This window comes from Aulostomus chinensis, chromosome 16, assembly GCF_037954235.1.
Source record: "Aulostomus chinensis isolate RoL2024-O1b breed Wild chromosome 16, RoL_Achi_v1.0, whole genome shotgun sequence".
Taxonomy (NCBI): domain Eukaryota; kingdom Metazoa; phylum Chordata; class Actinopteri; order Syngnathiformes; family Aulostomidae; genus Aulostomus; species Aulostomus chinensis.
Genome location: NC_141335.1, coordinates 15,423,907 through 15,448,288, shown reverse-complemented (window position 1 = coordinate 15,448,288; position 24,382 = coordinate 15,423,907). Strand labels below are relative to the sequence as shown.

General features: G+C 41.1%; 1 protein-coding gene across 5 annotated transcripts in view; it reads left to right on the top strand.

Annotated features, from left to right (window-relative positions):
• Positions 1 to 24,382, top strand: part of ndst2a (N-deacetylase/N-sulfotransferase (heparan glucosaminyl) 2a) — a 38,739-nt gene that overhangs the window by 5,929 nt on the left and 8,428 nt on the right. For 2 of the 5 annotated variants that reach the window (XM_086180013.1, XM_086180011.1), the window contains exons 2-10: positions 3,717 to 3,792; positions 16,291 to 17,881; positions 18,673 to 18,760; positions 19,651 to 19,805; positions 19,949 to 20,134; positions 21,488 to 21,616; positions 21,924 to 22,106; positions 23,409 to 23,505; positions 23,581 to 23,704. In XM_086180013.1, the coding sequence (XP_086036139.1) occupies positions 16,811 to 17,881; positions 18,673 to 18,760; positions 19,651 to 19,805; positions 19,949 to 20,134; positions 21,488 to 21,616; positions 21,924 to 22,106; positions 23,409 to 23,505; positions 23,581 to 23,704 (2,033 nt within the window). In that variant the 5' untranslated portion in view covers positions 3,717 to 3,792; positions 16,291 to 16,810. Of the gene's footprint in view, positions 1 to 3,716; positions 3,793 to 14,468; positions 14,609 to 16,290; positions 17,882 to 18,672; positions 18,761 to 19,650; positions 19,806 to 19,948; positions 20,135 to 21,487; positions 21,617 to 21,923; positions 22,107 to 23,408; positions 23,506 to 23,580; positions 23,705 to 24,382 lie in introns of those variants that run through there. The other 3 variants (XM_086180016.1, XM_086180015.1, XM_086180014.1) reach the window with 2 other exon arrangements.

Sequence of the window (24,382 nt, the reverse complement as noted above, 5' to 3'; positions counted from 1 at the left end):
TCAATATGACTGAAAATGGTTTATTTCTCTGTCTATTTAAGCAGCATCTCACGAAAAAAAATCTGTGAGCCCCTTGAGCAAAAAATTTGCTCACAGCAGAAGCACATCCATCATGCATCTCCACTTACAGGGTGACGGCTGTAATCGGTTTTAATGGGTGCCAAAAAAGGAATAAGACAGGCATCTGATGCAGGATGTGTGTCCCAGGAGATAGATTCCAATCATCAAATTTCCATAAAACAATCACCAATAACCATAATAGTTATCAGTGTGGTTGCCCATCAACCAAAGGGTTACTGGTTCAAATTTGCGCACGAGGATTAAGAAAAAGGTATTCGGCAGTTAACATCTGCACATGTGATGTAAGGTTATTTTCTTTAGTGTATGTTTCATTGCTTGTTTGACATGACTAGAATTTGATTCCATACATGGCGTCTGAGAATTCCCTTCACGTCACATGGTGTGACAATAGACATTTGAAGATGACAGAATAATTGTTTCATGACAGGCTGCTGGGTATAGTACCAGTCCTACTTGTCCCACTAGCCCTACCTGTTTCACAGTTCATGTTCTAACCTGATGGAATGTTTCTAGTTTATGTGCTGGTTTCAACCTGCAGCTTAGCTATTGTTGAAGCATTCTGTACTCTTGACAGAAAGAGTGGCATCTTCATGCTTGGTTCTTTAAACGTACCTACAACATATTCCAGGTTAGTGGACAGAACTTGTGCAAATCAAATCCAACTAGAAATAATTGCCATTGTCAGATCCATTTCTAATATGGTCAGAAATGCCTCAAGAACAGGGTGATGGATTACCATGAGGACTAAGTTTTTGTGAAAGGCAATACTATGGAGATGGATTCATATGGATATGAAAAGGAATCTGGTTTAACTAGACTCCACATGGTCAGTTCTTTTTGAAACGTCATACCTTTCAGAGACCTAGCCTGAAGATGTCTTATCATGAAAGTGTGGACAAGCAAGAGTAAGTGTGCTGACAGACATTTTGACGTAATACAAAATTTTCTAACCCCGGTTTTACTTGACAAATCTCTGCTTTACCAGTGAAGTTTTAAGAACTCTGCAGACTGCATTCTCTGTATAATATTAACAAAGTGACTGCTGACTCACAAGAACAAGTCCAACATAGATTGGGCCACATTAAATAGCCTACAACACCTGTATGAATTGGCTGTATTTTAGACAGGCACCATTTCCCCTCCCATTCATGGCTAAAAGGTTACCAGATTACATATCCAAGGGGTGGGGACAGGTGAAATTATTTGCAGTTATGCTGGGTGTATACAAGCTGACACTGTCAGGCCCAACAACAAGTGGATCAGGCACCACAGCATTTCTAAAGTCAGAGTAACGATCTTTAGCCCAACTCACTATGATGAGAGCTGCCTCGGGATGTGATGTTTCACAGTTTCCCTTATTTGCATGTGAAGAATATGTGAGCAGTACAGAGCACAGTATCTACCACTTCCACACGCACAATGTATCACACATATGGCACATGTTAAAGATGCATATACATAACCACCGTAGACAAATACTTGTTCAAATGCAACTGTCTACCCTGCCAGTTGCTGTTTGAAACATATTATGTTTTGTTTTGTTTTTTCAATTTGACTTCCCAAATATCACCTACATGGGTGCAACCAAGTAAAATGTTAAAAAGATTTTTGGGTACACCTGCAACTGAAATAGCTGCACCTTTTAGCCCTTGCGTAATTATATATTGTATACAGATTTTTAAAAATTGTGTAACACATCTGGACCTAACTAGTGTGGTTGTTATAATTGTCTGTACTCATAACAGCTGGTTGTGCGAATGACATATGCTAACAGGCTGCTAGCCACTATGGCAGATGAACCAAGTTACTCTAGATTGCAGGGGTTCATGATTTTATTTATTTTTTAATAAAGTGTCTAACACGGATGCAGGAGCACCACACTGTGGGTAATTGACATCACTAGTAAGCAACTATTATTTATGCTTGAACTAACTCAGTCATTACAGATATCCATGTTTGGTGTACATATTTATAGGAATTCATTTCAAGTATTTGTTACCATTGAATCACAATGTTGAGTTATCATTACCTTGTGTCCGGTCCTCTGTATGGCTTGGTGGTAGGGTTGTACTTAAGTCTGGCTCTGCAATAATACATGGCTCAACTATTCATCTTTTGTTGGCTTTTGTTTTATTTCTCTTTTTGAATTTCCACCTACTTGATTTGCAGACATGTAATGTAGGCTATGATAGATTTATTGAACTCTGAATAAATGGGATAGCACAAATTTATGTCGAGCTAAATGGAACTCTTCGCTACTTCCTTTTTAACAGCAATGGTTTAGGGCAAGCTCACTGCCGACTAAGACTGAAGATGGGAACCAGGATTGTCAAAAATTAGTTGGAATATTACTCTTAACAAACACAAGATTTAACCCATTCCAATATATTTTTGTGCATTATGTCAATAAACCTATAAGTGATGCAACAGAGAATTCAACCATTATTATTTTACAGCCCACAAGAGGACAAAACAATAAAATGGGACCATTTCTCATGTTCACTTAGCCCATTCCCTGTTGTATGTCGTTGATCACATACATAGTCCCAACTACAGCAGAACAAAGACGTACAGGAGAGTCCAACAGTGAGTCGATCATCGGGGATTTCAGCCTCTCAAGATTTTTGAAACTACCTTATGAGCAAAATACAACCAAATAATCAGAATGACTACATTAATTATCAAATATTGGAGGAGAGATTAGAAAATACAAAGGTCCTTATTGAGTTGATCTCACCTCAATCAACATTTGCTATTGAAGGCAGATACGATATAATTACAAAAGTAAGAATATAGTCCAGCAAGGATGAAATCAAAACGCAGTCCTAAGATTCTATGTGAGGCATAAATACAACATCTACATGAAATACACAAGATAAAATAGGGAATAATTAAGAAAGATTAGTAAAAGGAGAGAAAATAAATGTGTATAGGTATATAAATGGGTGTGTATGCAAGATAATATAAACATAATGAAATATTATGATAAGGTTGGATTGTTTGGTTTACCAGACAAGTTGTAAACCTATAATTAAAATAATTGAGAGGGGTCGACTGAGATGTGATTTAAATACAACAGTGCCATAGCTAACCCCTTTATGTCTATTAGAAAATTGATAGATAGTGGGGTACATTGGGAGGCCAAGACATTTGGCTTGTCTTGTACTGAATATCACAGTTAAGATGGAAAAATTGTTTTTAATATAAAAAATTTAATGCTAAAATGGGTCATCAAATATAACTGGGGAACAAAGGTTGGTGAAAAACTTTCACATTAATGATCTCTAAAGTCATTTTAAGTACCAGTGCTTCACTCACTCTCTCTCTCACACAACACACACACACACACACACACACACACACACACACACACACACACACACACACTATAGATGGAAAATGAGGCTAATTAAGTGTAAATGCTGAGACATCTTGTACCAATAAAAGCAGTGGGATCCATAATGCCACCTCTCCAATGCCAGCTGTAGCTTGTGCTGGAAGTGTCCCATTTTTGCTCCATCTTTCTGATGGCAATCATTGAGAGAAAATCCAATTTTATGTGTTTCGTGACTATGATCACTGTAGTCAGTCAATAACAGTAATGTGTCTGTCTGTCTGTGTTTTTTCTTCTTCAGGTCTTTATTCGGGGCTTCAGTTGAAAGAGTACCTGGAGGTTGACATTTTAAGTTTGCACATGTGAAGACAGGACAGGTAGGATGTAATAAATAGTTTGTGCAGGGAACTTTGTGCCTCCACCATTGTTATGAACTTCCCTCAGACTGTGTAACTTTGGTTACTAACCATATGTTTTATTGGACTAAGTTTGTTTCTTTGAAATGCATGCAACTGGTGCTTGTGTGTCTAAATGTCTTGAGATTAAATATTTACCTCCAATTACTATATACAGCCATACAGGTGCCCACACTTTTTCAGACATTACAGTAAATTAGTTTTTCTTTTCTTGCTGCGGGGTCCTCTTCCGTCTTCCCTACATGTCACTACTAAGGCAAATTAATTAGAAATCATAATTCATAGATTACATTTTGCTTGTTAAATGACTTGGAGAAATAATCAAACTGTTGGCAATTAAGGCTCTGTTGACAAACTGAAAGATTTAGGTTGACTAAATAGTTAAGTCACAAGTTACTGGTTGAAGTGCTCCCGGGCATTCCTGATGGGTAGGTTGGTGCCTTGCAAGGCAGCCTCTAATATCAGTGTGTGAGTGTGCGTTTGAATGGAAAAATAAGGCAACATTGTGAAGTGTTTTGATTATCACAAAGGTATTTTTAAAAAGCATCTGCACGCCAAAATATGTGACAGGTGTTTTGGAGAGAAATACAACTCAAAGAGTAGAAGGCTACAACACTCTGTCTCATTTGATAGGTAAAATTAGTCTGACTGAGTGAAATAGACTAATTTCACCAGTCTTCTGATTAGATGATTGAAGCAAATCTGCTTTGTATATACACTACTAGTCAAATATTTGGACACACCCTCTCATTCAATGTTATTTTCTTTATTTTTACTACTTTCTACACTGTAGATACAAAGTCAAGTCAATTTTATTTATATAGTGCCAAATCATAACAAAAGTTATCTCATGACACTTTACAGGTAGAGCAGGTCTAGTACCACTCTCCTTCAATGAATTTACACCCAACAATTCTCCATGAGCAAGCACATCCTGCAACAGCGGCGATTGAACCTTCCTTTTAACAGGCAGGAACGTCGAGCAGACCCAGGCTCAATGGGGACGGCCTTCTGTTTTGACTGGTCGGGGGAAAGAGAGCAGGAGAGCGGGGCAGAGACAGACAGATAATGGAGAAAGACATGTACTGAAGGCAAGAGTGGGACGGAGATCAAGAGGGAGAGAAATGGAAAGAGACTGATGGACAGACAGGGACGTGAGCAGGTGGTGCTTCGGGTGGTCGCTTGAGCCTCTTCAGGTCTGTAGCGTCCTCCAGCAGCACCCGGGATCAGGGATGTGGGGAGCCCGAAGGCTCCGGAGAAGAAGAGGAGTTAGTAACACATATGAGTATGATTTATGTATGACACATACAGGAGGACTGAGCGGAAAAAGAGAAGAGAGAAGCCCAGTGTACCATGGGAGATCCAACGGCAGTCTAAGCCTATAGCAGCATATCTAAGGGCCAACCTAAGCAGACCTAACTATAAGCTTTATCAAAAAGGAAGGTCTTAAGTCTGCTTTTAAAGGTAGAGAGGGTGTCTGCATCCCGGACCGAAACTGGGAGACAGTTCCACAGGAGCGTAGGAGCCTGATAGCTGAAGGCTCTGGCTCCCATTCTACTTTTAGAAACTCTAGGAACCACAAGTAACTCTTCATCCTGGCAGCGAAGGGTTCTAACTGGATAACAGGGGACTATGAGCTCTGTCAAAGGTGCCTGATTGTTGAGGACTTTGTACGTTAGAAGAAGAATTTTAAATTCTATTCTGAATCTGACAGGGAGCCAATGCAGAGAAGCCAGTACAGGAGAGACGTGGTTTCTTCTACCAATTCTCGTCAACACACGGGCAGCACCGTTTTGGACCAGTTGGAGAGTCTTTAGGGACTTATGGGTGCATCCTGATAATCAGCAGTAATCCAGCCTGGAGGTGACTAAAACACAGACTAGTTTTTCTGCATCAGTTTGAGACAGGATATGCCTGATCAGCCAGTGCAATGTTATGTAAATGAAAGAAAGCAGTCCTAGATGTGTGCCTATGTGGCAGTTAAAGGACAGATCCTAATCAAAGGGAACTCCTAGGTTCCTCGTGGTAGTGCTGGGAGTCAGGGTAATGCCATCCAGGCTACCTATCTCATCAGATAGTGTGTTTGTAAGGAGTTTTGGGCCCAGCATAACAACTTCAGTTTTGTCAGAGTTTGATAAAAGGAAATTAATTATCATCATTGTTTTATTTCCTTTAGACAGGCGTCCAGTTTACTCAGCTGATTTGTTTGGTTTGATTTGGGGTTGGTCTTTTGTTCCTCGATTAGCGCAGAGTAGTAGGCTGCTCTAGTTTAACAAAGGGCTTTCTTATAGCTTTTAAGGCTATCTTGCCAGACTATATGTGACTCCTCCAGTTTGGAGGACCGCCATATTCTCTCCAGTTTATGAGTTTTTTTGTTACAGCTGTCTGGTTTCGGAATTGTACCAAGATGCTTGTTTCCTTGGATTCATAGTTTTCTTTTTTAGTGGGGCAATTGAGTCCAAAGTTTTTCATACGGTGTCTGTTGCACTATCGATAAAATTATAAGTTTGGGAGGGACTAAGGTTGACAACAGTGTCCTCTGTTATAATTGCACATGACACTGAATTTAGTGCCACTGTAATCGCTTCCTTCAATCTGGCTACGGCTTGATCAGACAAACATCTGGAAACTACAGTTTTCCTTAGTGGAGTGTAGTCAGTTGGTACAAATTCAAAAGTGATTAATTGATGTTCAGATAAAAGCGTGTTCTGTTGAAATACAACTAGATGTTCAACTTCCTTTCCATATGTTAGGACCAGGTCGAGGATGTGGCTGTGACAGTGAGTAGGTTCATGAACAGACTGATGGAAACCAGTTGAGTCTGGAAGAGATATAAATGCAGTACCCAGACTGTCGTTATCAGCGTCCACATGAATATTGAAGTCACCTTCAATAATGACTTTATCTGTTTTGAGAACTAAAGTGGATATAAACTCTGAGAAATCGGGTAAGAATTCAGGACCAGGAGGGCGGTACACAATAATAAATAAAAGCGGCTGTAGTGTTTTCCAGGCTGGATGAGACAAACTGAGAATCAGGCTTTCAAATAAATTGAAACTTATTCTGGGTTTGGGTTTTATTACTAAACTTCTGTCAAAATTGGCAGCAACTCCACCTCCTCAGCCAGAGCCTTGAGGAATATGAGTGTCAATTAGCCTGGGAGGAGTGGATTCATTTAGACCAGGGGTAGGGAACCATGTGCCATGGAGAGCCGTGTGTATGCAGGTTTTCCTTCCAACCAAACACTTTAACAAGTGATTCCACTGATTAACACACCTTCAGCCACAGAAGAGTGTTAATCAGTGGAATCACCTGTTCAAGTGTTTGGTTGGAAGGAAAACCTGCATACACACGGCTCTCCATGGCACATGGTTCCCTACCCCTGATTTAGACTAACATACTCATCATCAAGCAGCCAGGTTTCAGTGAGACAGAGCAGGTCAATACAATTGTCAGATGTCAATTTATTCACTAATTCAGTTTGTGGCATCAGAGATCTGTTATTAATAGTCCACATCTAATTTTGATATTCTTTTGAGATAATTCAGTGGTTTTGTTAATTTTGATTAGGTTTTTCTGATTGACTCCTCTACAAGTAGAAGTGGAGTGAATACACTGACGTAGTCAGGGGACAGACACAGTCTCTATAAAGTTTTGGGGGGATAACTGCCCCAGTGGACGCGCAGAGAAGCGTGTCAGATGGCAGCTCTGCCTCCTGCCTCGATTCAATTCAATTCAAAGAACTTTATTTATCTGTTAGGAACTTCATTTGTGCAGAGCATCACTGCGTATACAGTTCACATGCCCAGCAACACAGCATGCATTCAAGACAGACCAACAGTCAACCATCAATTTATAGTCAAAAGAAAAGAAATCTTGCCAGCACACTAAATACGTGATGAATAGGAAATGGTAAAAACAATTGTTAAAAATAGATGATAGATAAATAAATAAATCAATAAGTAAAAGCATCCATGGTCAAGTTTAAAAGTGTGTTTGTAAACAAAAATATACATACATAAAAAAAAACAGGCATCCATGAGCCATGTACTTCATGTACGTACGTACACATAAACACACGTCAGGTGTTCATTAGCCGGATGGATAAGGGTACAAAGCTTGACATGGCTCTCTTAGTCCTGAATGCAAGTGACCTGTATCTCTGTCCTGAAGGTAGCAGACTGTAGTGGCTGTGCAGTGTGTGAGTGATATCTGAAGCTATGTGTGTACCTTCAAGTTTTACCCTTCTGTTGTAGATGTTGATGAGTGCTTCCTGCTCCAGTCCAATTATTTTACTGCTCAGCATTATGATTTTGTTTAGTAGGTTGCAATGGATGTTGGATAGTGAGCCGAACCAGGCTGAAATGTTGAAGGTGATTATGCATTTGTAAAAAGCTGTCAGAACTGACTGGTGAACCTGGAGTCTGCGAAGCTTCCTCAAGAAGAAGAGACGCTGCTGACATTTGGAGAATATTGTTTCAGTGTTTGATTGGAAGGTGAGTCTGTGATCAATTATTGTCCCGAGGTATTTGTATGACTCAACTCTCTCTATCAGCTGGTTGTTGACTGAGAGAGGGGGGATGACGGTGGGCTTACTCGTCAACAACCACTTCTTTAGTTTTAGAGGAGTTGAGATCCAGGCTGTTCTGCCTGCACCACTCCGCAAAAATGTTTAACTCAAACTGTAGTTGTCCTGGTGTGTTTGTAGTGTCCATGATTACAGTGTCATCAGAATATTTAATGTATGTTACTGGGTTAGTGCTCCTACAGTCATCAGTGTACAGAGTGAACAAGACAGGTGAGATTACAAGAGCCCTGTGGGGCTTCTGTGGAGACAGACTTGGATGAGCTGAGGTGACCATTGACTATGACCTTCTTTTGTCTATCGGTCAGGAAAGAGAGGATCCAGAGAATCAGGTGCAGGTTGACGTCCATCTGAAGTAGTTTACGTCCCATCAGGTGAGGTTGCACCGTGTTGAAGGCACTCGAGAAGTCCACAAACACCAGTCGGGTGAATGACTTGGGCTTCTCGAGATGAGCATAAGCACCATGCAGCAGCCTCAGAACAGCATCATCCACCCCCCTGTGATGTTTGTATGCGAACTGAAGGGGGTCAACTTGCATACTGACCTCCTCAAGCTGGGAAAGAATAAGCCTTTCAAGGCCTTTGTTTACGAGAGATGTTAACGCTTCTGGCAGATAGTCATTATTGCATGTGGGATTGTTGTTTTTGGCTAGTGGACAGATGATGGAGGATTTCCAGAGTGATGGGATTGAATGTTTAGACGGGACGGTTGAAGAGATGGCAAAAAACGGCAGCCAGCTGGCTACAGCAGGACTTCAGCAGCCGCCCACAAATCCAGTCAGATCCTGGTGCTTTGTTTGGTTTCGTCCTCTTTAGCATGAGCTCAACCTCTACCTGTTGAAGCTTAAGGTTAATTTGGGTGGGTGTCACTGAGGTGAGCTCAGCTATTAGCTGCTTCCTCTCCTGTGAGTAGTCAGACTGGTCAAATCTGCAGTAGAATTGATCAAGGTCCTCTGCCAGATTGACGGGGTCTCTTGTCCCTTTATTTAATGATGCTGACTTATTAGGGAGGTCAGCCAGTGTTTTAACACCTTGCACGGCATCCCTGGCATTGCCTTCCTTAAAAAGTTTCTCGACCCTCTCTTTGTACTCTCTTTTAGCAGCTTTTATTTCTTTATTCAGCCTGTTTTGGATGAGTTTAGACTCAATTCTGTTTCCTGAGTTGAATGCTATTTTCTTCTCGTTTAGAGTTTTTTTCAGGGCTTTTGTGATCCAGTGCTTGTTGTTAGAAAACACCTTTACAGTCTTTGTGGGGATAATCATTTCCACACAGAAGGTGATGTAGTTAGTGACTACCTCAGTGGCTTCCTCAAGGCTGCTCCCATCAGTGAGCACATCCTAATCTGTGCATTGGAAGCAGCCCTGAAGAGTCTCAACCGCATCCACGTCCCACCTTTCCACCAACTTCTTGGTCACGCCTTCTCTCTGCAGTTTAGTGCTATAGGAAAGGATCAGATGAACAGCATTATGGTCTGCAGTACTAATAGGTGTTTTTTTTGTATGCTTTATATGCGTTCTTTATATTTCCGTAACAGAGGTCACCTTCGCTAGGTTGTTTTGTCACCTCTGGTGGCACATGTAACATACTGTTGGTAAGTTGGAAGAGTCTTATTTAGCCTGCAGCCATTGAAATCCCTTAAGGTGAGAACAGGGGAGTCGGGGATGCACTCTCAATCTGATGGACACAAGCAGCAATAGCCTCTGACGCGCGTGTGATGTTGCCAGAGGGAGGGATGTAAACAAGAACTAGGGCCAGCTGACCAAACTCCTGGGGAAGATACTTGGGTCTGAATGACACTGCCAGCATCTCCAGATCAGGTGTACAGAAAGAGTCTTTCACATCAGCAGTTCTGCCCCAGTCCTTATTCACATACACACACAACCCACCCCTGTGTTTCTTCTGGCAGCTCACAGTGTCCCGGTCCAATCAGAGCGGAGTGCCGAATCTGTCCAGCAAGAGCTCAGAGTCCGCTATCGTGCTGTCAAGCCAGGTTTCAGTGAGACATATCAGGCTGGCTTCCTTATACACCCACTGGCATGATATATTTGCCTGTAGCTCGTCCAGTTTATTACGTAGCGAGTGCACATTGGCGACCATAATAAAAGGAAGCAGTGGACTTTTCCGAGTGCCGGTTAGTCTCTTCAGCCTCTGCCTCACTCCGCCTCTCCTTCCCCGCTTCCTGATCGAAGCTTTCCACCGGTGATCGCAACCTGGTTCGCGTTGTATCAACTCACCCCAGTTGTTCATGTTCCGGCTGGGTAATCCATGTCCCGCAGGAGCAGCAGATCGTCCTGGCTATACCGCAGGATTTTGCCTCCATGTCTCCCAGACACTGCCAGTAGAAACTTGGCTGAGCATAGCAGCAGCAGCAGCAGCAGCAGCACACATTTCCTCATCATGAAATAGTGTACTTTCCAGACTTTGATCTCACTATGATGAGAATGTCCAGCAGTACAAACACTAATAAATCGCATGGTATCATTCATTCAAACACTTACGGACAGGAACACACTTAATTTAATTAACAAACGCAACTACAACAAACGAGTCGCTCTCCACCTTTCGCCATTACAGTGCCATCCAATAAGCCTCATATAAATAATTTTAGATTCATCCAAGTAGCCACCCTTTGCTTTGTTGACAGGGCTGCAAACCCTTGGCCTTCCCTCAATGAGCTTCATGATGAAATGGTTTTCACCTAACAGGTTTGCCTTGTCAGGGTTCATTTGTGGAATTTCTCGCCTTCTTAATGGGGTTGGGAGCATCAGTTGTGTTGTGCAGAAGTCATGTTGGACACAGCTGACAGCCCTATTTGACAACTGTTAGAATTCATAATATGGTAAGAACCAATCAGCTATGTAAAAGGAAACAACAGTCCATCATTACTTTAAGAACTGAAGGTCAGTCAGTCCAGAAAATTGCAAAATCTTTGAATGTGTCCCCAAGTGCAGTTGCAAAAACCATCAAGCTCTACAATGAAACTGGCTCACATGAGGATCACCCCAGAAAAGGAAGCAAAAAAGACACTTCTGCTGCTGAGGATAAGTTCATCCGAGTCACCAGCCTCAGAAATAACAAGTTCACACCACCTCAGATTAGAGCCCAGATGAATGCCACACAGAGTTCTGGTAGCAGACACAGCTCTACATCAACTGTTCAGAGGAGACTGCGCCGATCAGGCCTTCGCGATCGAATAGCTGCTAAGAAACCACTACTAAGGAAAAGCAACAAGCAGAAGAGATTCGTTTGGGTCAAGAAACACAAGGAATGGACATTAGAACAGTGGAAATCTGTGCTTTAGTCTGCTGAGATCTTTGGTTCCACCCGCTGTGTCTTTGTGAAAAGGTGTACGGATGGTCTCTACATGCATAGTTCCCACTGTGAAACATGGAGGAGGAGGTGTGATGGTGTGGGGGTGCTTTGCTGGTGAAACTGTTGGGGATTTATTCAAAATTGAAGGCACACCAGCATGGCTACCAGGGCATCCTGCAGCGACATGCCATCCCATCCAGTTTGCATTTAGTTGGACCAGCTTTCATTGTAAGACAGTGACCCCCCCAAACAGGCGGTGGTGCAGCGGTTAGCACTGTCACCTCACAGCAAGAAGGTTAGGGGTTTGAGTCCCGGCTCGGGCACGGGATCTTTCTGTGTAAAGTTTTCATGTTCTCCCTGTGCCTGTGTGGGTTATCTCTGGTACTCCGGCTTCCTCCCACATTCCAAAGACATGCAAATAGGGACTAGACTGATTGATACTCTAAACTGACCATCGGTATGACTGTGAGTGTGAATGGTTGTCAGTCTATATACGCTGGCCCTGCGATGGACTTTACCACACCTCTCGCCCGAAAGCCACTGGGAAAGGCTTCAGCCCCCCCGTGACCCTTAATCAGGATAAGTGGAAGAAAATGGATGGATGTACTCCCAAACACATCTCTCGGTTGTGTAAGGGCTATTTGACCAAGAAGGAGTGTGATGGAGTGCTACACCAGATGACGTGGTCTCCACAATCACCTGACCTAAACCCAATCGAGATGGTTTAGGCATTGTGTTTAGCATTGTCTACATGCATAGCTGTGTTTGCAAGTCACATTGGCACAGGATGTTCTAATTCAGTATGACTGGGTATTGCCCAACATTACAAGTATGACAGTTTACAAGGGGTTGGACACAGAGATTCTGGGGGACCTGACTCAACTTCATCTCACAGTGGACCTTGTACATTTGTGGTGGACGTCCAGTAAAGTGTCCAGTGTAATCCTTCTCTGAGTCTCCAACCTGTGTCTTGTGTCTGACGAATTCCTTCATCACACCAAATTCCTCTACACTAATGAATGTCAAACAGACTGAAACATTATAAACTTAAGAGTAATTGAGCAAGACAGTGCGCAGGAGTCTTTTACTTTTAAAGTATCACAAAGGTGGAAATGAGCTTTAGAGCTGCAGTACACTTTCCTTATTCAACCCCTTTTCCTATTGCAAATGCTGCAATAAAAATGGATTGTGTAGATATTTGGATTTATGATCAGGTAATATATTGGATAGGATTTAATAACAATAGTGAAGACGTACTTGAGTTGTGCTCTGTGCATCCATGTATTAGCATGTTGGATTGGTATTGGCAGACACTCAGCTTAAAAGTATCAGGATCAGGAGCAAAAAAAAAAAACTTGACATTTCTTATTTTTGATGTTTATTTGTGCTTTGAATTCAAAAAAGAAATTTGCTTTAAAAGCATAGCATTAGGTGGCACGGCTGTGCAGTGGTTAGCACTGTCGCCTCACAGCAAGAAGGTTCTGGGTTCGAGCCCCAGCTCAAGCACAGGGTCTTTCTGTGTGGAGTTTGCATGTTCTCCCTGTGCCTGTGTGGGTTCTCTCTGGATACTCCAGCTTCCTCCCAGAGTCTAGAGACAGGCAAGAAGGAACTTGGCTAATTGGATACTCTAAATTGACCGTAGGTATGACTGTGAGAGTGAATGTTTGTCTGTCTATATGAGTTGGCCCTGCAATGGACTAGCAGCCTGTCCAGGGTGAACCCCCCTCTTGCCCAATGGCAGCTGCCAGCCCCCCCATGACCCTTAACAGAATCAGCAATAGAAATGGTTGGAGCATAGCATTACCCCACATGCACAATTGGCAACACATCAATTGAAATGTATTTTCTTTTGATCTCCTATTATTATCTTATAATGATTATGGTTAAATGAGGCTAATTGTAACATAGGGAAAGAAAGCTCATAGAGATTGTCAAATAATCCATACACATGCTCAAATTAAACAGTTTGAAAGCCTGAATAATTTGAATGGAGCCAAGTCATGACAGGTAATGAGCAAAATGAATCTTGTCCAATTTAAGAGCATATATTCAAATGATTGTACATAGAATTTGTTGAACTTTAGCACTCCGAGCAAGAGGGGTGAAAAGATAGATCAACTGATACTGATTTGTTTTTTCTGTGACTAACAATATATCGTAATTGATACAAAATCTGAAGATCGATCCCTTCTGCTCCCTATATTTATTTTGAAATTCCCATAGCAAAGAAGATTACTTTTCTTTTAATTGTATGTTAGTGATTGACATTGTTATGTTTTTGAGCACTCATGAATAAATTGTGAAACTTTAGTAGGTTTTTTTGTTGATGGTATAACTGTAATTCTTTTCATGTTTATTAGTGCATTATCCCACTTTGATCACAAACTTCTGAATCAAGTCTAATCAAAATTTAATGTGGCTGACTGTGATATGGTTAATTGTTTTATTGTTGAAAGAATCAATATAAAGTATTGTTATGGTACAAGGCTACCAAGCAACATTTATGGCTGGATGTTGATGAGGAAAAGTACACAGAGTCAGAAAAAAGTTAAAGGCCATCTTCCCTCAAACATTTCAAGATGAAGAGAAGAATACTTAAGAAGTGACACAGCTTACTCTACAACATTTCTTCGTGGATAACAATAGTTCCATCAAATGTAGTGGGAAGACCAGCAGAACCAGCTCCGCAGGGTGCTGCTCATCAGTCTCACATGTACATGTGAAGGTTCAACCAGTTGGTGCTGATTCTCTTGAATGTACACCTGTGTGACATCAGAAGCAAGCGTTGGACTCTGACAAAGCTTAGTTCATTTTGAACACACAGTCAAGAAGCAAGGGCTGGACCCAGATATTCCATTATTTGACTATTCATTCATTGGGTAGGTGTTCAGTTTTCAGTGTTGGCTTCAGATATTGTATTTTACCTTCTAAATGGTAAGATATGAATAATACTATAGAATAACGAAACTGTGTTTCTCATAGAATTAGATTACTGATTGACAAGGAGCACAGCATGGTTCATGATAAACTGTGCAGCTCTCTTAATGTATGTGTTTGGGGCAGTCTCTGAGAAGATATTGTTTCTTTGTCTGTGTCATCTTTTTTTACTGGTGTGGGACTCTGCTGTTGTGGCATCTACATTTCATGTCTGTAGTCTAATATGGCTTTAATTCTGTTCTGAGGATGGTTTTCTGCTCATGGACACTATACTTTGATTTGTGGCACCACCAGCCGAATCAGGGATAATTCACTTGTGTGTTTGTGAGAGACTATGCTGCCAACTCAGAGATGCCCCACTTATGTGTGGTTTTTGTATTTGTAATTGTTTTGACTGAATCTTTGTTAGCCTCATAGATAAAAGATGGGCCCCTATGAGAAATATTTTTATACACCCAACATGGTGGTTACTATTGAGCTTATATGTACATCATTGTTCAATGTCAGGTGTGTGTGTGTTTGTGTGTGTGTGTGTGTGTGTGTGTGTGTGTGTGTGTGTGTGTGTGTGTATGTGTGTGTGTTGTATTTGTTTCCTTAGTGAGGAACAGAATTTCAGGACAGAGTGAGAACATGAAAGTGAGGACATTTTTACCTGTTCTCACAATTTTACAGGGTTGTTTGAAGGCCAAGACTTGGTTTTAGGTCAGGGTTACAATTAGGTTTATGATTACGGTCAGTGTGTGGCATTTAGGTGTGATAGTTAGGGTAAGGGGCTAGAAAATGCATTATGTCAATCAAGGTCCTCACAATAAGTGCAAGTTAGTGTGTATGTTGGTTTTTGGTCTGAAATGTATTGGCCCACAATAAGTTTGCATTTGATCAAGTACAAATGTTTAGATTCTCCTCGCCCCGTAAAAAAGGAACTTCTCAGTGCCAAACAAATATTCCATCGCCTTTTATCAAGAGAAGTATAAGCCAGGGGGAGTTCCCTCATTAGTCTGGGAGCGTATAAGGGTATGTCCAAACACATGATTATATTCTTAAATAAGTGCAGTTGTGCTACTGCTGATGCACTATTTCACATTAGCTGGCAGATGGGCGTAATCCCCATCGGTCATAATTCAGTTCACATGTAAACAAAAATAGTGGAGAAAAATAGGAACCCTTGAAGAATAGAGTTTCTGACGTTTCAGGTGTGTGCATGTTTTGTCAGAACATGGGGCAGTGTCAGTACATAATATCAGTAGAGTTGAGTGACGTACAACCTTTGCCTATCCTGTGCGGGTTTGGGGCTTGTTTAAAAAAATTAACAATGAACACTTCTCCCATGTGAATGGAGCTCATGTTCTCTTGTCCATGCCCTCTTTGCCAATACAATTCTGTTTGCAATAACCACATGGCATGTGCCCTCTGCATATTCTGACAGACTTTAAAAGGTGAAAAGGTCATTGCTGCTGTGATTAGTGTAACTGATAACATAACTGAAAATAACTGAAAATGTCAATATTTGTATCAAAACATCTTATTTTGGTCAGTTTTTTAAATGTCAGGATATTGTTTAAGTCAGTCTTGAAAAATCTCTTAACCTTCTTACCTCCTCTCCCTCTACTGTCCTCTCATCTAGGCGGATTAATCTGGGATGTTCAGATCAGGTGGCAGAAGGGGGCTCAGCCCTGAAGCACAGACTGCCTGCACCAGCACTCCTACTGCTGAGAGAAAATGTAAGCGTCTCCAGATGGGATACATATAGAGGCCAAGGACAGAATCGACCAAGCAGCAGACCACAGTGGCTGGAATCTGGACCTGATTCTCAAGCCCTCATCTGCTGGTGGCTGCCCTTTCTTCCTCTTCGCTGCAATGCAATTTCACATTCCATCTATTGAATAATCATCTGTCCTTTCGCCCATCTCTTCATTCAGTCATTTGATAGTGGCATTTACATGACAAAGCTAGAAGTGGAGAGCATGTAATGGATGATGCTGGCCATGGTGACCTAGTGTAAATGGCTATTCCTCTGCACACCTCAGTGCCAGTGTCTATTGTCGGATCTTCCTTCTTCTTTCACCCCTCCTCCACCTCTGACCTGTGTCTCCCTGCTAACCACTGCTGCTTGTTGCCCAGTCCTGCCTCCCCCCTCCAACATCATGGTAGGTGCAGGCTTGGGAAAACTAATGCGAGCTGTCCGTCAGCTTGAGCTACACCGCCTCATCTTGGCACTTATCATATTCTCCTTGTTGTCTATGGCCTTCCTAGCTTACTATGTCTCCAACAATCCCAAAATTAAAGACCCCCCCCCTTTACCTTTCAGTGACTGTGGTCTAGGTGGGGGTTGGTCGCAGGCAGGGGCTTTTGGAGCCTTTGGAGGAGGGCAGAAAGCACCACTGTGGCCAGAGGCTCCACTTGCCCCACGCCAGAACCAACAACGGCAGGCGAAGCCAATAGAGAATTCCAGGACAGACCCTGTAATTCTTGTGTTTGTAGAGAGCATCTACTCCCAGCTTGGCCAGGAAATTGTAGCCATATTAGAGTCCAGCCACTTTCGCCATGAGACAGAAATTGCTCCCGGTAAAGGTGACATACCCACATTGACGGATTATAACCGTGGGCGCTACTCACTGATCATCTATGAAAATATATTAAAATATGTCAATTTGGATGTATGGAACCGTGATTTGCTGGACAAGTACTGCATTGAGTATGGAGTAGGTGTCATCGGCTTCTACAAAGCTAATGAAAACACTCTTCTTAGTGCACAGCTTAAGGGTTTCCCCCTTTTTTTACATTCACACCTGGGGCTCAGGGACTACCGCATCAACCCCAGTGCCCCCCTCCTCTACGTCACCAAGCCCAACCAGGTGGAGTTGGGCTCATTACCTGGGGATGACTGGACTATTTTTCAGTCCAACCACTCTACCTATGAGCCAGTGCTTCTGGCCAGCGTCAAGTCATCTGAGGCACCAACACATTTAGGACCCAGCACCCCACGGACCCTCCATGCCACCGTGATCCAGGACTTAGGGCTTCTCGATGGGATTCAGAGAGTTATGTTTGGGAACAACCTCACCTTCTGGCTTCACAAGTTGGTGTTTGTAGATGCCATTTCCTACCTGACAGGGAGGAGACTGAGCTTGTCCTTAGATCGCTATGTCCTGGTGGATGTGGATGATATATTTGTGGGAAAAGAGGGGACTCGTATGAAGGTGTCAGATGTGGAGGTAAGTGATGTGTCAGTTAAAGTAATTTGTCATGAACCAATTTAACATAGCCTTTTCAAGGCCAGAATTTTGTGCCAGTTCAATATATTGTGCTTGTATACATCAATGCTTATATAAAAATTGGCAAAGACAGAAAGGAGGACTATAGCAGAGCTAGTGTCTTTGTACGAATGGGGAAGAGCTCACTCGAGATGCCAGCAGTGTTGTCTAAATGTCTCTCATACAGAATGCTGTTATAAAATCACAAACTGGCGAGCATTGTCTGGCTCTGTGTCAAAAACCTAAATCCCTATTTCCATTGACCAAAAAAAGAAGAAAAATATTTTGGTTAATCCTGATTTACTTTAATACTTGTTAAGTTGTATCAAACCATGCAGCTTGTCATGAGATTTAGTAAAGTGTATGCTGATAAATTTTTATATGGATGTCTCTGGTTATTTTATAAACAAGAGTTTTCTGAGAATATTTTCATTTTCCTCAAAGGTTTGGAAAAAGTTCTGGAAATGCATTTGTGTATCAACTCTGATGTTATAGATATTATATTCTTTCAGTAATAAATCCTAAATTCTATACACTGGAAATTAAAATCACACTCCTTAGAAAATTTACAGCATTCAAAACAGCATAAAATCATTGTGAAAATTATTTCTATTTTAAGTACTATAAAATGTATCAAGTGTTTCAAAATTTGTCATTAACATGTTAGTGTTATTGTTACACGTTGGAAATAGAAACTGTTACTGTGAAAGTAATAAATGCGAAACTCAGGAGTATTTGTCATTCTTTCACAGGCATTGCTCAACACTCAAAACAAGCTGAGAACATTCGTCCCTAATTTTACCTTCAACTTGGGATTTTCTGGAAAGTTCTATCATACAGGTATAGAATTTCTTTGTATCAGCAGCTTGGCTTATTCTCTTAAACTGCAAATGTAGACTTTGTGTCTTTTTAGAGAAAAATAAAAAAAACTCTTTCGCTATCCTACACAACTAACAGTCTCTCTGTAAAATTAGTTGTGTAATATGAGCAGCATTAAATTGGTTTTATTAAACTTGATTTTTCTCAAGATGTCTTTTAAGAGGCAGGCTCAATTTTAGAGGAAGACCCAGGTCACACTTGGACCATTCAAAACGCTCACAGCTGGGAGCTTTTCCACAACCTCTCTTCAGCAGCTGCAATGAGGGAGGACCTAAAGATTAGCTAAGGTCTTCATCTCACTGCTAAATATACCATAATATCAAAAGCAGTTTTAAAAACATAATAGGGTCTTCGCCTAAAGTACCTTCAGGCTCAGGCCCTAATTATTTGGCTTGATGGTAACCAAACTATTTTCACTGCAGTGGTGTCCTCATCGCTCTCTCATAATGCTTGTGGATATGGGTTGATGTATGTAGCATGGATGTTTCAGTGGCTACAGCTAAGGGCCTGCTTCTCCATATTTGAGCATTTTCCCTGATTTATGATATATCTATAACAAAGTCATTTTTCCATTTTGATATCACTGTAATAACACATTTTATTCATGATGTGGTTGTGAGTCACTGGAGCCATTACATAAATGGTAATATGTTTACAGCCCCCAGTCTTTAGTTGTTGCAATCATACTGACCTGAGAATAAATCCAAACATGATGTAAAGTCAGGTTCTGTACCCAGTCAGTGATACCGTTCCAAATTCCCTACATCAGGTTGAGGCAGCAATGAAATTAACTCTGGCAGTGTGTGTATTTGCTTGTGTGTATGTGTGTGTGTGTGTATGTGTGTGTTCAGGCACTGATGAGGAGGATCAGGGAGACGATATGCTGCTGCAACACAGGATGGACTTCTGGTGGTTTCCTCATATGTGGAATCACATGCAACCACACCTTTTTCATAACGTCAGTGTCCTGGCAGAGCAGATGAGGATCAACAAGGTTTTTGCTCAGGTTAGCACCATTAACCCCACTGGAGACATCCATGTCGCAGTTGAGGCTTACAGCTACATGAAGCAGGGTGGGGTAATATTTAGCTAATATAAGGTCTTTATGTTCTGTGAGGAACCGACTCATTCAGTGTTCCCTCTGTCCAGGAGAATGGTATCCCAACAGATCTGGGTTATGCAGTGTCTCCACACCACTCTGGGGTTTACCCAGTTCACAGCCAGCTGTATGAGGCCTGGAAGGCTGTGTGGGACATCAAGGTGACCAGCACTGAGGAGTACCCCCACCTTCGACCTGCTCGGTATCGGCGTGGTTTCATCCACAGTGGGATCCAGGTCAGTTCTGGATTGAAATAATGTTCCAGTGAGGATGTTTTTCTCCACCCTGACACACTGGTGTTATTAAACATTAAAGCACATAGTGAATGCACTTAAAAATATTTCCAGGATACACCTGAGTAATAGGGATATTATTTCTGGGGAGAGACAGTGCCTTTTGTCTGAAATGCCTCATGTATAATGTATTTCTTTTTTCCCTAAATTGTGTGTTTGTTTCACAAGTTTTACAATTTTAAAAAGTGTGCCATCAAGTGACAAATGCATAAAAATTTTAACACTTCAATTCAGTATTCAAAATATAGTCATAGATTAATTAATAGATATAATGTAAGTAGTTTCTAGTGCAGCAACATGAAAGGTTACAGCAGAGTAGATACTTGATTAAATATTTTACTGAAACTCAAAAAAATCAGTTTGATGTGTATATAAGTTACTTTTTATAGTATACTCTGTCAAATATGAAGCATAATATTGACTAAGTTGGGGTGTTTAGAATCTTAAATATACTTATAACAAGTTGATGTGAATTGTTGCTCAAAAGAGGGAACCAGCTGACCTGGGGTTGATGTTTCTGTAGCTCAGCTATCAGTCACATATATTCTCTTCTCTTATGTTGGAAGTGGTCTGAATAATGATTGAATCTATGTTCCATTTTGGTTCCGTTTAAGTCACAGGTATCTATCAGCACCTCCAATCAGCATTGGCATTTACTTGACAGTGGAATGGACACCAGTGTTTATGCAAAATCTTGAAAGTTATGAAAAAGGTTTACTTTCTAAGGTCACGTTTTCAAGGTTCTGAATGTGCACAAATTCAAATGTTCAACTTGACTTTTTAATTTAATTTGGTATTTCTTCTACACAATTACAACCTTAGAATTACATTTCCAAACGAATGTCTATTACTTCAGTGTCATGTGGATCCTCTGATTCGGACAGAGAATCCACACACAGACACAGAGATACCACACATCTCTTTTGTTACTCTGCTCATTAGCTGGCAGCTCAGTTAGTTTCACTGTTCTAACCTAGTACATAGTCACATGGAACATGACACTGAAAAATAAAAACATAAAGGCAAACTTATTCACTGGCGGACGAAAAAGAGTCAATTGCAGAAGGGTTACACATTTAAAGTGTGTGTGTGTGTGTCTGTGTCTGTCTGTGTCTGAAACAAAACCCTTTTGGGGCTAAATAAAAAAAAAAATCACTATAAATGAATGAAAGCAATTAATGCATTAAGACAAAAACAAAACTACCCATAATATAACACTCCTTCGAGGAGCTGGTGTTACATGTTCAAATCTCTAAATACAGAACAAACACTAAGTAAATACCATATGTGTTTCAGGTGTTGCCCAGGCAGACATGCGGATTGTTCACACACACAATTTTCTATAATGAATACCCTGGAGGGTCCAAGGAACTGGACAAGAGCATTAGAGGAGGAGAGCTGTTCCTAACTATCCTCCTAAACCCTGTAAGAATGAGTGACCTCTTTTGCTTGTGGTGTATAAAGTTGAATCAGTTAGTAGTGTTATGGCAATAGTATTGTATTGCTCAGCATGCTCAGATGTGTAACTGTGCTAATAGGAACAGTGTTCATTGTTAAGATAAATTGGCGTCTAAAACACTGAAAGGTTTGTTTCTATCTGTACTCGTATTTATCAGGTACCAATGTTGAGTCAGCCTCCACTTGTACTGATTTGGCTCTAAGGCTCAAAGTCTTAAAGTGTAATCGTGACTTGTTCAAACCAACTTGCTGAGTTCATTGTTCTCTTATCTAGATAAGTATCTTCATGACCCACCTGTCCAACTATGGCAATGACCGTCTGGGTCTATACACCTTTGAGTCTTTGGTGAAGTTCGTCCAATGTTGGACTAACCTCAAGCTGCAGACCCTGCCTCCAATTCCCCTCGCTGAGAAGTACTTTGAGCTCTTTCCCGAAGAGAAAGACCCACTCTGGCAGGTCAGTTTTGTGTTTTAGTTTTATATGTTTTTAATTCCATCCATCCATTTTCTTCCGCTTATCCTGTTAAGAGCTTCGGGGGGGCTGGAGCCTATCCCAGCAGCTTCCAGGCAAGAGGCGGGGTACACCCTGGACAGGTCACCAGTCCATTGCTCTAAATTACAGTCAATTTAGAGTATCCAATTAGCCTAGTCCCCAATTACATGTCTTTGGACGGTGAGAGGAAGCCAGAGTACCCAGAGAGAACCCACGCAGGTATAGGGAGAACATGCAGACTCCAGGCAAAAAGATCGGTGCCACTGCACTACCAGGCCGCCATGTTTATAATTGCATGGAAAAATAATTGATGCATTTTAGAATTTAAAAATGTGAATTTCCAGAGGGTGGGATGTGAAGTGACCTTACAAGACAGCTGTATTTGAGAGATATCATAAGAATCCATCCTTCCAACACTCTAATTATGTGCTTATGTCTGCCCCAAAAGTAGCTAAGGTGTGACAACAGCACGACTGTTGCTCCTGAAGAGGCTTGCGAAGATGCTGCCTTAGCATCAGTTATATTGGAACCAGAGTGTTTCTTCTCTTTAAGAAGAAAGAACATCATCTTTTAATTTACTTATTCTATCTGATGGCTGAAGTTTTCCCATGGTAGGCAGATGATTCACACAATCACCTACCAAGAATTTATTAAAGAATATTAATGAGCAACTTCTTCTGTGAAACAAACGATCTGATGTGTCTTATCCCATAGTCAATCACAAGGTCAAAGCTAAAATGCTGTTTACACTGAGAGCATAATTTTCTTTTATGAACTATCTTCAACTAAGCAGATGGTGGAAGTTTTTTGCTTCTGTCGCATGTTTACTATGCATCACTTTTCACATTCATATTAAGTTCTGTGTTTCTTTCGTGACGACACAAAGTGACTGGAAGTTGGAGGAAGTTAAACCTGTCTGGAATGCAGTCGAACACAATTCTTGAATAATACATCACAAAAAAGTTAAATTCCTTTTTCAAAGTTATTTTAAGAAACCGAGTCCCCATAAGCATTAAATAAAATACATGACACATATTGAGGTTCAAAGGCCCTGCAAGTTTTTGTTGGGAAAGATATGTGAAAGTGTATTTATATATTTTATATAAGTGGCCATTTAACTGACAGAATTCCAATGCTGATAAAAGAGGTAAAACCATACACAATAACAAGCATTCCACTAGTGGAGTGGCAGTGGAGTTAAAGTTAATAAAATGGGAACTCTCTGATTGCTATAGTAGCAATAAATTGTGACACATTATTTTGCAGAATCCTTGTCATGACAAAAGACACAAGGATATCTGGTCTAAAGAAAAGACTTGTGACCGACTCCCGAAGTTCCTCATAATTGGACCACAGAAAACAGGTAGCAACCTCTGTCTTTCTTTGTTGTATCTGTTTGATTCTCTTCTCTGTAATGAATGTATTATCTTTGCCAAAGGTACCACAGCTCTTCATTCATTTCTGAGCCTCCACCCAGCCATCACTAGCTCCTTCCCCAGCCCTGCTACCTTTGAAGAGATCCAGTTCTTCAGTGGAGCCAACTACAACAATGGCATTGACTGGTAAATCCAGGACAACCATATAATTAAAGACTCCTCAAGACATAGCCACACCTAAAACACTGTCCCAAACAGGATTCCTACTTCTGTATATTTAATAATGATATGCAAAAATCATGCAGAAGGCTTTTTGTAGTGTTCCATTTATGGCACTTCATACTATTTTGTGTTTCAGCTGTCTTCATACCTTGGACACACTTTTATGCAAATAGCCTATAGATCCTAGTCTTAACTACTAAATACTAAACTAAATCATGTGTCCTTCATGTTGGCATTAGATGGCTCCTATCAGTTGCTTTTCTGTCCGATTGAGCATGAGGTGAGATTGGTGTGAAAATAGCCGGAAAACAATGCTTTGTTTATATCCACAGTCCAAGGTTTCCCTCTTTGAATGCCAGCCTTCTGCCACTTGTTGGAGAGTTATGTCCTCTATTGCAGGTACAGAACATATGTGCGCATGTATGTGCTAGTTGACCATTGCCATGTTCAAATGCAATGTTTTGAACTACGCAGTGGCATTGGCATTAGTTCCATGACGCTGATATGTGGTCGTCCTAAAAGGAGGTATAATTAATGGTATTAATAACACCTGTGTTTAATAGGCAATGATGACAGAGCAGTGAAAAGGGTTTATTGTGTGAAGAAAAATGGCTGCTGTTGGAGGAGTGTTGTGTCAAGTAA